The sequence below is a fragment of the Pseudorca crassidens genome, chromosome 8 (genome assembly GCF_039906515.1).
Source record: "Pseudorca crassidens isolate mPseCra1 chromosome 8, mPseCra1.hap1, whole genome shotgun sequence".
NCBI lineage: Eukaryota > Metazoa > Chordata > Mammalia > Artiodactyla > Delphinidae > Pseudorca > Pseudorca crassidens.
This window is the reverse complement of record NC_090303.1, coordinates 100,848,692-100,861,968: the sequence shown is the minus strand read 5'-3', so window position 1 is coordinate 100,861,968 and position 13,277 is coordinate 100,848,692. Positions and strand designations below refer to the sequence as shown.

Genomic DNA, 13,277 nt, shown 5'->3' with positions numbered 1-13,277 from the left:
CTTCTCCCGCCAGCCTGATTATCTACTCAAGACCAACCCCCCGCCCCCAGAGGGGCCCCTTTGGGCCAGCTCTTTTCTGGGAAGTCAAGACGCTGAAGGTCAAACCCTCATCACTCCACCCCTTCCTTCTGCTCTCTCCCACCCACTGCCGGGTGCCTCAGCTCTGGGCAGCTCTGCTCCACTCGGCCGCTGGTTCCCAGAGGACAGCAGGTGAGCAGGGCCCTCAGGTGAGCAGTCCAGGTGACCCGTCCCAGGAGACTCTCAGTGCAGGACCCTCTCTCTTTCTCTCGAGGAGTCTCCAAGACCAGTCCCCAAAGCCCCCATCCTGTCTCACAGGATGCCATTCTCCCCCCATTCCTGGTCCCTGTAGGACCTCCTTGGGAGGGAGGGATACACTAGATAGAGGACGTGACACTAGGAAAATGGCTAGGGAGGTCGGGGGGCCCGTGCCTGGCCGCGTCGGCTGGACTCTCCCTCCCCAGTGCCTCGTATCTTTATTCTGAGGGTGGGGTGACTGAGGCTCGGGTGGTTTCCTGGTGAGAGGTCCTTCAATAGCCAAGGCAGAAGGCGGAGGGCCCAGGGTGTAGCTGGGATCCTGGCCCTCTCTCCCCAGCTTCAGGGGCACAGGGAGGAGCTGGGCAGAGAAGAGTGTCCAAGGCAGCAGGGAAGAGCCCCACACCCTGGGGTTAGGGTGGCGTGAAAGGGGATCTGCATGGGGCTGGCCTGGCTCAGAGGAAGAGAAAGATCTAGGTTGAGCTGGGGATTGGAGCTGGGGGTGAGGCGAGAGGGGGAAGCAGTGGTACCCGGAGGGCTCAGAGGGAGCCGGAGCCCAAGGCACATTCTGGACTCTGAAATATGGTGCTGATTGCTGGGTCCCAAGGAAGATCTGGCCAGAATCCCGGCTGGGCTTCCTTGTGTGTCTGCGAACAGGTCTGAACCTCCTTGCACGTCTGCAGAATCGTCAAACACCCGTCCTTTATACTGCACGGAGGCCAGGTAGGTGAGGAGTGAAACTGCTCTGTAAAGTTCATACGATACAAACGGGAAGGCCTTAAACTTATTGCTCTTGCTGGTGTTTTTAGAATTGTTATTAATAATGTTATGATTTAAACAGTGATAAGTAGGATGTCCATGAGAATTACCTGGAGAGGATTTCCTTTGGAGCTAGGCAAGTTGATTCTAAAGTGCCTAAGGAGAAGTAATCTAGCAAAAGTGGCCATGAGGGGCTTCCCTGGTGGCGCAGTGGTTGAGAGTCCGCCTGCCGATGCAGGGGACACGGGTTCGCGCCCCGGTCCAGGAAGATCCCACATGCCGTGGAGCGGCTGGGCCCGTGAGCCATGGCCTCTGAGCCTGCGCGTCCGGAGCCTGTGCTCCGCAACAGGAGAGGCCACAACAGTGAGAGGCCCGCGTACTGCAAAAACCAAAACAAACGAACAAACCAAAACAAAACAAAAACAACAACAACAAAAAAAGTGGCCATGAAAGAAAAAAGTAACGTGGGGGGGCAGGTCATGAAAGAGCTCAACTAAATATTAAACTCTGTACTCATTATTAAAATTACAGTAATGTTGCATGACTCATCAGATCCACCAATGGGCAGAATATAAAGACTAAAATAGGCTTGGATTCCTACGGGAATTTTATTTTTGCTCAGGGGAGCATTTTAAATCAGTGGGAGAAAGATGATATATTCCGTAAACAGAATATACTCTTTAGAAGTTAACCATCTGAAGAGGACAAACCAAAACCAACTTGGACCCATTTTTTCCAACTTACAAGGTAAATTCCAGACGGCTCAACATTTAAATGTGAAAACTGAAAACATAAAAGCACTTAGAAGAAAACATGGATGAATTATTATTTTATAATCTTGACATGGGAAAGTCCCTTTTAAGTACAATATAAAACCCAGAAATCATAAAAAATGACTGAAACCTTTGATTATATAAAAATACAAATGAAGTCAAAACTAAATCACAAATTGAAAGCACTATCTGTAACTCGTGTCGCCGATGGTAATTTTTCAAATACACGAAGAACTCCTATAAAGACCAAAACAAAACAGAGTAACGAGGAGTTCATAGGATATGAAAGGAAAGCTCGCAAAAGAAGAGGAAAAAGGCTCTTAAACGTATGAAAGATGACCAACCTCACTCATAATAAGAGAACTGATACTGGAGTAGTCACAGAAAGCAGACTGGTGGTTGCTGGGGGCCAAGGGTTGGAGGGGTTCCCGGGGAAGGGACCTTAGGGGACTTTTTGCAACATAGAAATGTTCTGTGTCTTCACGGTAGTTACGGTTGCACATATGTACACATTTGCTAAAAGTCACTGAGATACACAATTAAAAGGGGGCATTTTATTGACTAAAAAAGATTAAAATCTACAACGGAATGTCATTTTTCCAAGAGACGTTTGAAAAGATTAGCAAGTTTGCTGACACCTGCTGCTGGTCTCGGGGAGGAGCAGTGGACACTCTTGGAATTGCCCTTGCACGAGAATTGCATGGAATTAGCTCCATGGAGGGAAATACCTTTTAAAATTACAAATACACATTCCCATTGACCTGCTGATTCCACATTGCTTGTAAGAAAAAAAATAAAGGTCTATAAATAGGGGACTGCTTAAAACAATTATGATGCATTCGTACAATGGAATACTATGCAGCCATAAAAACGAGTGAGGACGCATTTTATGGACTGATGTAGGATTATTATTACTATTATTTTTTTGCGGTACGTGGGCCTCTCACCGCTGCGGCCTCTCCCGTTGCGGAGCACAGGCTCCGGACGTGCAGGCTCAGCGGCCATGGCTCACGGGCCCAGCCGCTCCACGGCATGTGGGATCTTCCCGGACCGGGGCACGAACCCGTGTCCCCTGCATCGGCAGGCGGACTCTCAACCACTGTGCCACCAGGGAAGCCCGATGTAGGATTATTTTTAAAAGATGGTTCTGTGAAGAAATCATTGTGCAGAAACTGTGTGTGCTATCCTGCCATTTGTGGGAAAAGAGGGAGAGAAAGAATATTTTTACATGTTTTTATATGTAAAAAAGTCATTGTAGGATATATTAGAAAATGATACTATTTTTCCACCTGGAAGACAACTAGCTGGCTAGGAGAGAAAGAGAGGAGAGTGGGTTTTAGCAGTATACGCTTTTCTATCTTTTGTTTTTTTTTTTAACCATATGAAAGTGTTACGTGTACATATGTACACTATGTTGCTGAAATAATTCAGATTCCTTTCTTTGTCAGTCCCAAGACCCAGACAAACTGTATCTGACCATTTTGGGAAGAGGTCCAAGAGTCTATATGGTGAAAACTCTAGAGGTGATTCAGATTTGCATCCCAGATTAAGGTCACTGTGACAGAGACTTCCCTGGTGGTCCAGTGGTTAAGACTCTGTGCTTCCAAGGCAGGGGCCGTGGGTTTGATTCCTGGTTGGGGAACTAAGATCCCACATGCCGTGACTTGGCTTGACTCAAAGACTGTTTTCTCTCCCTGCACTCATGCAGTGTATTCCTTTTTCCCTTACTTAGATCTCAAACCTCACTTCTGTGCATCTCCCCAGCAGGCAGGATGACCCAAAACATGCTGGCTGTGAATGGAGTCGATGTGGTCTCTCCGCTGTCCCAGCCCACTCACATCGACATCCACATCCATCAGGAATCTGCTTTGGCACAACTGCTAAAAGCTGGGAGCTCCCTGATGGAGCGCCTGTCCCACCATCCTGCCAAGGCCAGCATAAGCTACGGACAGCTGGCAGTAGGGGTAAGGGCGGGATGGAGAGGTGGGTTAGCAAGGTGACACAGAGGAGGGTAACGCTCCTTCTTCAGTACGATGCGGAAAAGGAAAGTGGGTCGAATCCCCATGAAAACTCACTATTCGTATCCCATCTTGTTTGGGAAAAGAACGTTTGGGAAGTTTCGCCACAGAGATTTAGATGGAAAGGAATAGTGGATCCCTTCTTTGGTGCAACGTGAGCAGTCCCAGCCGGAGCTGGGGGGGGGGGGGGTGGGCGGAAGGGTCCCTGGAGGCTGTTCATTCAGGTTGATTGAACCCACGTGGACAGAGGGCCTGTGATGCAAGGCAATATGATGGGCACTTTGGGGGAAAAACTTCAGAGAGAATATCTAGGTAATAACCTGAAGGTGCCCAGCGTCCATCAGAAGGGATCAGGCAACTACACTAATGCCTAAAATTAAAGGTAGCTCAGGTGACATCCTTGGGAGGCAGGATGGCGTCCTGCAGGGGTAAGCATCTGAGCCAGACCTTGAATGGAGAAGCAGCGTGTTTAGACAGATAGAGGTGGAAGATGGAAGAAAAGGAATTTCGAGTTAAAAGAATGGCAAGAACGAGGGCAAAGAGGCCAGAAAGCATAGGACAAGTTCTGTCAGGGTACAGAGAATGGGACTCATGGCTGATTAGACTGGAAATACAGACCAGGGCCATATTGCTGAGAGCCTTGAGTGACAAGGTGAGGAGTCTGCTGTCCTGAATCAGCTTCGATAGTGGGAAGACTGTGGAGGGATTCTGAGCAGGTGCCTGAACTTCAGGCAGCCTCACAGCCAGGAGGTGTCCAGGTAAGAAGCATGGCGGGTCTGCACCTGCAACGTCGCAGCAGAAATGAGGAGGAAAGAGAGGAGTCCAAATCCTTTGAGGATGGGGTTGCCATGACTTGGGAGTGAGTGGATGTGGAGTACAAGGGAGGAGAGGAGTCCGGGAAGATGCTGAGGTTTGGAGTGAAGGAGACCGGAAAATTGGAGCCCTGGAAGTCAGCGAGGCAGACACTGAGGGTGTGCGTAGGGTCTGGAATTTGGACGCAATGAATCTGAGAAGCTGGCAGGACATGTAGGTGGTGACGTCCAAGAGGCTGTGATAGTTGGATCCTCCAGGAAGCAGACGCTGAGTGGGAGTTGGGTGTGCGAAAGGTTTATTGGGGTGTAACATCCATGCAATGAAAAGGGCAGGAGCAGGGCTGGGCAGGGGGAGACATCAGATCATGAGGCAGGGCTGACGAGGTCTGGGCCCGCCCAGTGGGGAGCTCGGGAGCAAAGACTGCCCATCACAGGAGTTCCGTGTTAGCTGAAAATGGCCCTTGAACCACTGCCTTGCTTAATCATTGGCTGGTTAGCCACCCCGAAAGACTGTACCCTCAGTTTGAAAGATGAAGGGACCTTGAAGGCGCTGACCACTGTAGGCTGTCAGCTGACCACTCTCCTTTCCTGAAGGAGGCCATCATGGCCCATCATGGATGACGGGCTTCCCAAGGGAAAATGAGGAGGAAAAAAAGGAGGAATCATCAGGTGGGATGACAAATTGTGGTATTCAGGGAAAATGGGATTTAGAAAAGAATGAAGGATAAAAGGCTGGCAAGTCAGAGAGATGAGGGAGAACCAGGACGGGCTGCTTCACGGACATTAAGGGAACAGAATTTCCAGAATCGGAGCTGCGGAGAAGTCAGGGCAGAGGAAGAGGAGAGGAAAGCCACCTAGGTGGGAGCTGGGGGGCTGCTCCTGGAGCAGGTGACTCACGGGAAGGGGTGTGGCTTTCCGCATCTCTTGCAGGTGACCCAGATATTGCTGGGGGCTATGAGCTGTGCTCTTGGAGGGCTTCTCTGCTTGGGGCCCTGGATTCAGCTGCGTGCCTCAGGCTGTGCCTTTTGGGCAGGGTTTGTGGTGAGTAAGAAAGGGGTTGTGAGCTCTGAGGGAGGCAAGTGTTTATGGACAAGGAGAAAGAAAGTTCCTTTTGGACCTGGGTCAGGGATTTGGGGAAGAGGCCACAGACCCAGAGTCCAGATGCTCTCTGTTATGAGGAGGCTGCCTTAGGGGGTGGGCAAAAACCTTCCACCCTCTGTTTTTCTCTTTAAGGCAAGGCTGGGAATAGCGGGGCAGTTGTAGGTGGAGTCCTGTCCATCTGCTAGGTTTCTTTGCCTGTTCCTTGGATCCTGCTTCAAATTGGCTGTTCTGGGGCCTGTTGGGAGAAGTTTGATGGGAGATCATTTCAGGACAGCCAACTGGAGGACTCTTCTGGTGTCTTCTCTTCCTAGGCCATTGCAGCAGGAGTTGGGGCCATTGTCCATGAGAAACACTGCGGCAAACTTTCAGTGAGTCTGGGCATCCTCTGTGCCGCACCTTGTCCTCTTCCCCCTCCTATGTCTCTGTTTTCCTGCCCTATTTTTCTGTCTTCTCCCCTTTGGTTTCAAATATCCTAAGGTCTTTCCTGGAGGGGTAGGGAGGGTTTCCTCAGCCAGGAAGCTGGGGAAGAGGAGACCGGTTTCAGGCCGGGACCCCACGGCTCTGCTACCCATAGCGGGAGTCTGCAGCCTGAACCTCTCTCTCCTAGGGCTTCATATCAAGTCTGCTCACCCTGGCTGGCATTGCCACGGCCGTGGCCGCCGTTGTCTTCTGTGTGAATAGTTTAACCTGGGGACTTGTCTTCTATGACATCAGCTCCGTGTGTGATTCCTTAATCCCTGACACCTCCACCTTTGGGTACGAAGAGACTAGACGAAGCGATTCCTATTCATCGTGGAGGGAGGAGCGCTGCAGAAGCTACATGCAAATGCTGACGGTGAGAAAGGAGAGTCAGTCTTCCAGGACGCGTCACAGCTGTGCATTGGGGAATTGGGGCACCTGAGGGCAGAGATGTAGGCTCTCTGAGCTTCGACCTCATCCGAGGTCTTTGGTTCAGGAGGTTTTAACTTAATCTGAAGCCATTGTTCAGATCCTCATGGCATGAAAATTCCCTGAATCAAAGGGGATGAGGACAAAGAGGAGACATTGAAGCGAGCATTTCATGAACCACCCTTCCGTCTTTCCTGGTGTGTGGCTGTTATCAGTTGTCTATTGCTGCATAACATACCACCCCAAAATGTACTGGCTTAACACTGCAATTTACTATTACTTCTCCCATTCTGTGGGTTGACTAGGCTCACATGGGCAGTCCTCACTTGCATTTTCTCATGCAGCTGCAGTCAGGTGTCAGTTGAGGGTGAAGTCATCTAAGAGCTTGACTGGGCTGGACCACTAAGATGACACACTCACACAGCAGGGAGCTCAGCTGGGGCTATCAGCCAGGGAGCCTACAACGGCTTCTCCATGTGGCTTGGGCTTCTCGTAGCCCAGCAACCAGGTTCCAACAGGGAGCATCCCACTGTGAGCATTTCAAGAGGTAGGAAATGGGAGCTGCCAGGCCAAATAAGGGCCACCCCATACTTGACCTAGTGTCACTTCTACTGTATTTTGTTGATCAAAGCACTACCAGGCCCTTCCAGATTCTAGGGGGTGGAACAGTGGATCCCACCTCTTCACAGGGGGGAGGTAAGGTCACATTGCAGGCAAGCAGATGGGGTGGAGTCAGTGGCTGCCCCCATAGTTGGAAGATGCAATCTGCTTTGGTGGGAAGTAGTTAGTTGGCCAGGGTCTGATCCCTCCTGGGGTAGCAAGAGGATAGTAACAGCAGAAGCAGAGGAGCAGACCCCTGACTGTAACTGTTTTCTTCTTTTATCTTCAGGATTTGTTCCTAGGAATCCGTGGTCTGCTCCTGGCCGTCTGTGTCCTGCAGGTCATTGTATCCTTGGCTTCCCTGGGCATGGGTCTCCGACGCTTCTGTGGCCAGAGCTCCCGGGCCCTGGTGAGCTGTTAGGGAGGCACTAGGGAAGGAGCGGATCTGGTTGGTGGAGCTCTAGGGATGGGAAGGACAAGGGGGCAGGAACACTGCTGAGCAGGGGTCACGCCCCCCCTCACTCAGCCCTCTTCCCGTGCTTCGCTCTGCCCTTCACTGTCTGGGGAGCATGACCCCATCACTGTGTCCTGGGTTGAATTCCGCCTTCTGCCTCTGCACCCTTCTTTGCTCTCATTTCCCCACGTTCCCCTCTTTCCCACGTCCTAGGTCTTGTCTAGCTCCCCTTCCTCCATCACCTTTTTCTTTCCTCCTTCTTTCATTTGTCTGATTTCCAGTTCTATGGAGCTAACTCTACTCCAACCTTTTCCTCACAAGAATTGATTTTCCTCCTGTTTTTTTTTTTTTTTCAGGATGAAGAAGAGTCAGAGAAGAAGCTGTGGGGGGAGAATTCAGTGCCTCCCTCTCCCCACAAGAAGAAGAGCACAGCTGTTGTCCTGTGAGCAGCCAAAGACCCTGCCTGGACCCTGCATGTCCCCCCAGAGTAGCCCAGGGCCCCTCACTGCCCCGTCCCTCACACTCGCTTCCTTAGGCTGCCCCTCCTCTCGCCAACACCCTCACCCGCTATTCCCACTCCAGGGTCCTCAGTTCAGTGAACAGATATTGTCACATTTTTCCCAATGCTGATTAAACAGAAACAACCACAAAAAATGATTTTGTGCAGAAAGGATGTAGTCTCCCTTTGTTGATACGCACGGTGCGTTGGTACACGTGGAATTAAATGAGAGTTATGGAACATATGGAAACAAGGTCCCAATAAGACTTAATTTACATTCTGCTCTATATCCCAAGTGCAAAAACTCCTTTTCATGGTTTCCTTCTGTTCAGTGTAAAGTGCAAATAACTCTTACATACTTAGAATCTTTTTACCTGCTAAGGTTTTCTTGAAGCATCTATAACTGATCAGTGGGCTTTACAGAACCATGTGAGACATGAAGCAAGATCATTTCCTCCCTCCCTCCCTTTCTTCCTTCCCTTCATCTTCCTCCCCCTCTGTCTCTTTCCTTCCTTCTTCCTTCCTCCCTCCCTCCTTTCCTTTCTTTTTTCTCTTTCTCCCCCATCTCTCTCTTTCTCTCTTGTTTTTTGCAGTAATTACTGTTGGTTCTCTCGCTATACACACACACACACACACACACCCCTGTTATTCTTCAATTTCATTGTAAATGATACGATTGATTAGTTTTTCATTTTTAAAATTTTCTATGTACAATGTAAGTATATAGACGTAAGCACTTCTGCTACGGACCCAGGTTCATTTGTCCAATGTGCAGAAAGCCAAATGCTGAGATGCTGAGGTTTGCAGCAGAGAAAGTGTTTGTTCACGAGGCAGCCAAGCGAGGAGACAGGAGAACACATCCCATATCTGCCTCCCTGAAGGTGAGGGGCTTGAGATATTTATGGGATAGAGAAGCAGGGTGGTCTTAGGCATGGAGAAAGGTGATTGGAAGTAGGGAAAACGTGAGGTAGCTGGTATTCCATGCCAGCATATCTGAGTTACATGCTTCTTCAGGGGATACATGTCCAAAAATGGAGGTACTTAGCATGATCTGAGGGTGGAGTTTTCACCCCTCTGATGTCAAAAGGTCACTCACTGGACCCCTGGGCAGGCCCAGTTTTAGGGTCGTTGGTCCCAACCAGTCTTAGCCAGCTTAAACTGGACAGGAGCCGACTCCAAGCCTTGGAAAACAACTTAAGCCCCCGTTACTATAGTGACCCATTCATCAGAGGTGTTATCTATAGGGGGCCACTAAGGAATCAAAAAATGATTAAGACAAGCTTAGTCAGTGAGCGCAGGTTACAAGGGAGGGGTTTTTAACAAGCGGCTCCCTTCCCTGCAGTTCTGTAGGATGAGCTCAAGAATTTCTGTTAGTCACCAGTTTCTGTTAGCCTTATGGTGCATGATTTCATCTCTGAAGGGTAAAAAAGCGGCCATGGTCTGTAGAATTAAGACGTCATGGGGATTCTGGCATTTTCGGTTCCAACATAGTGAGCAGACTTGCATTTCCATTGCGGTTTTATGAAATCTCCGAGAGGTAGGTGTTATTACTAGTTAGAAGACCCACAGCAGAACTGGCTGGGAGCCCCGCCTTTACCCCCTGCACAATCCTGCCCGACGATGTGGTGTCGGCAGGGGCAGAGCTGCTGGTACGGGTGAGGCATAGCCCCACCATTGGAGGTAAGGGTGGTGGGCTTATAGATAGAGATTTGTAAGCAAGCTTGTGTAATAAAGGTCAAAGGGATGAGGTGGTGTTATGTTCAGACTATTGGACAGTGCTTGGCAAATTATACCCTGAGGGGCAAGTCTGGTCTGCCACCTACTTCTGTAAATGAAGTTTTATTGAAACACAACCACACTTCTTGGTTTACACATTGTCTCTGCAACAAGGGCAGAGTTGAGTGGTCTCAGTAGAGACTAAATGGCCCACAAAACTTAAAATAGAGTTTGCCGTCCCCTGGTGCGGGAGACCCCAGTGGAGGAAGTAGCTAGTCCTACTGGGTGATTGACAGGAGCCGGGGAGCCTGTGCTCTTGCTTCCCCAAATGTGAATCTGGCATGGGCAACAGGGAGAAGGCTTTGCCCCACCCTAGACTGGCTGAGTCAGGATTTGCATTTTCTCAAGATTGGCAGGTGCTTCGTGCCCCCATCACCTTTAGAGAAGCACGGAGATAATCACATCTAGGTGTCTTGTTCAGATATAGAACAAGCCCCTTTGAATTTGATGTCTTTCATTCTTTTGATGCATTTGTTAACCTTAGCATTTTAAAAAGGAATTTTCGTGAGAAGAAACAACAGCAGGGCAGACGCAAAGAGGAAGCACCTTTCCTCTCTTCCTTAGCTTAAGATGCTGTGGGTTTTTTGTGGTTCGGTATTTCTAAACCGTCCCTTTAGAGCTGGATTCGATAGAAATTCTTTTCGTTTTTCATTCTGGTAAATAAACGACAACTTGGTAGTTTGCTCATTTGTTGATTTTGCTGCTGTTTTTCTAGCATGAAGCGATCTCTTACTGTCAGAGTCTGGTAGCTTCTTTCTTTTCCCCCTGATGTCTCTGTATGTCTCTGAGGGAAGGGGTCGCCCCTGCATCTGACTTCTCCCTCTCCCCCATTTCTTCTTTTCTGGGCTCCACTGCCCTCCCTCTCCTTACCCTGTGAATAACCTTGGAAGTTTCATAATCTTTGTTTTTCTTTTCTGTAGGAAATCAGATATCATCCCCTTCTCCCCTTGCTTTTGTTTACTTGGAAAAACCAACAGTTATTTGTCTATTTGCACAACTCAGTTTCGGTGACCAGATTGTATTTATGCAGCTGACTTCATGACCCTGGGATCCAGCAATTAATCACAAGCCTATTTATATTTACTGAAGTGTTTAAAACCATTCAGAGTGTAAACGGGAAATGGTTCTATTTTTCTTTTCCAATCACTGCTTTTTGTGTGTGTGTGTCTGTGATACGCGGGCCTCTCACTGCTGTGGCCTCTTCCGTTGCAGAGCACAGGCTCCGGACGCGCAGGCTCAGCGGCCATGGCTCACGGGCCCAGCCGCTCCGCGGCATGTGGGATCTTCCCGGACCGGGGCACGACCCCGCGTCCCCTGCATCGGCAGGCGGACTCTCAACCACTGCGCCACCAGGGAAGGCTCCAATCACTGCTTTTAACTGTGTTTTGTCAGCTCCCCATTTCCCCATTGGATATTGGTCCTTTTAACATCAGGACCAGATTCCAGATTCCACAACCTGGTCATTAAAATGGTCTCATGTTTGGTGTACAAGACCCAGTTCTGGTCATGTTTAAAACTGCAGTCATCAGAGCTTGGGTCCCCCTGTCAGCAGAGGCCGCTGCTTGGACTGGGAGGGTTAGGGATGTGCTGTGCTAGTGTGTGGCCCCTCCCTCTCCTTCCGGTTTCCTAAAGAGTCCTGAGGGAGGCAGGGGAGGGGATGGGGGTCCGGGCTTTCTTGGCTCAGCTGGGGGCCAGTGACCATTTGCTGATGTGATGTGGGTAGTGTCTGTTCTTGCGCCGTCTCGGAGGCATCTAGGAATTTCCCTGCCGGCTGCTCCGTTAGCTGCGTGGCTCAATCAGGAAAACTTCCTGGAAAAGTACATCCTAAGGAGACAGCTATGAAATGCCGGGGGTGGGGAGGGCTTTCCTGCGGTACGAGTATTCACTTACTATTTCTTGCCCCTGCAAGGCCCAGAGTCTCTTCAGAGATATTTCAGTGGATGGGATAAAGCCCCATCGCCTCAGGCTCCACAAAGAAGGCCCTGGAGCCTCAGATGCAAAGAATTGCTCACAAAAAAGTTTGCAATTAATTTTTATGGGAAACTAACAGATGTGTGGACACGGGGTGGGGGGACGGGGAGGGTGGGATGAACTGGGAGATTAGGTTTGACATAAATAAACTACCAGCTGTGAAATAGATAGCTAGTGGGAACTTGCATATAGCACAGGGAGATCAGCTTGGTGCTCTGTGATGACTTAGATGGGCAGGCTGGGTGGGGGGATGGGAGGGAGGTCCAAGAGGGAGCGGATACATGTATACGTACAGCTGATCCATTTCGTTGTACAGCAGAAACTAACACAACACTGTAAAGCAATTATACTCCAATTAAAAAAAAAATCCTTTCTGAAGTAGGAAGCAGACATTATGAAAGTGTTCATTTCCACGGTAGGTACTGCTTTGAACTTCTTCAGCGTTTATTGGTTTAGTTTATTTCTCCCTCTCCCATCTTCAGTGCCCCACTCACTCCTCATTCAGGAGGATTTCTGCTTTCTTAGTGGTTGCCTTTGAAATCTTTTTTTTTTTTTTTTTTAAAGCATGTGCACTTAACTAAACTAACTCTGAAGGTAACCAGTAACCTTATCCTCTATCTGAAAAGTACCGCGCCTTTAAAATGTTCCTTGTTACATGATATTCTTGAGTTTTAGTTCTATATTGACTTATTTCAACCCCATAAATTAAATATTTTATTTTTTTCGTATACTCAGTGTTTGTTTAACTTTACCTATAGTTTTATTAACGGGTAAAAAGCTCTCCTTTTCCTCCTGTAATTCAGGCCTTCTTTCTGATATCCTTTTTCTTCTTTTTTGAGGTACATCCTTTAAACGTTTCTTTAATAGTAAAGATCTCTTGGTGGTAAACCTTCTTAGTTTTTATTTATCAGAATATTCCTTATTATACCTGGCTCAAGATAACTAGTTTCACTGGATATACCATTCCAGCTTTAGTTAATTATATCTAATTCTGGTTGCTTTTGAGATCTTTACTTGTCTTTGATGTTTAGAAAATTTACTTCAAAGTGTGTAGGTGTGCATGAATTTATTTTCCCTTGAAAATTCCTCCTGAGAAAGTATTTTTAAACATTCCAAGTCTCAGAGTTCACACAATTTTTTTTTTAACCTGGGAAACTCTGAATTATGCCTTTGAATAATTCCTTTCCCACATTCTCTCTAATATTTCCTTCTGAAATTTTGATTTGCCGCATGTTAGACCCTCTCACTCTAGCTTCCTTATCTCCTAACCCGGTTTGTGCTTTTTAGTTTTCATCTCTTTATTTCTACCTGCTGTGCTCTGGTTAAATTCTTCATAATTATTTACCAAGTTAC

At 48.4% G+C, this 13,277-nt stretch overlaps 1 protein-coding gene across 16 annotated transcripts; it reads left to right on the top strand.

Annotated features, from left to right (window-relative positions):
- Positions 1-29: 29 nt before the first annotated feature.
- Positions 30-8,348, top strand: TMEM176B (transmembrane protein 176B). 16 transcript variants are annotated; one of them, XM_067747405.1, is made up of 8 exons: positions 35-210; positions 931-996; positions 3,573-3,769; positions 5,566-5,676; positions 6,048-6,104; positions 6,344-6,571; positions 7,514-7,633; positions 8,035-8,348. In XM_067747405.1, exons 3-8 carry the CDS (start codon positions 3,578-3,580, stop codon positions 8,122-8,124), a joined length of 798 nt encoding a protein of 265 aa, XP_067603506.1. In that variant the 5' UTR covers positions 35-210; positions 931-996; positions 3,573-3,577; the 3' UTR covers positions 8,125-8,348. The 16 variants fall into 16 exon arrangements, with proteins under 16 accessions (XP_067603508.1, XP_067603509.1, XP_067603506.1 ...); XM_067747403.1 differs by having other exon boundaries at positions 35-227; positions 885-996; XM_067747404.1 differs by having other exon boundaries at positions 37-210; positions 3,570-3,769.
- The last annotated feature ends 4,929 nt before the right edge of the window (positions 8,349-13,277 follow it).

Coding starts and splice junctions, on each gene's coding strand:
- TMEM176B (XM_067747408.1), top strand. CDS start 3,578: ATGACCCAAAACATGCTGGCTGTGAATGGAGTCGATGTGGTCTCTCCG. Junction 5,677..6,047: donor CCTTTTGGGCAGGGTTTGTG/GTGAGTAAGAAA, acceptor TTCTCTTCCTAG/GCCATTGCAGCAGGAGTTGG. Junction 6,572..7,513: donor GCTACATGCAAATGCTGACG/GTGAGAAAGGAG, acceptor TTTTATCTTCAG/GATTTGTTCCTAGGAATCCG.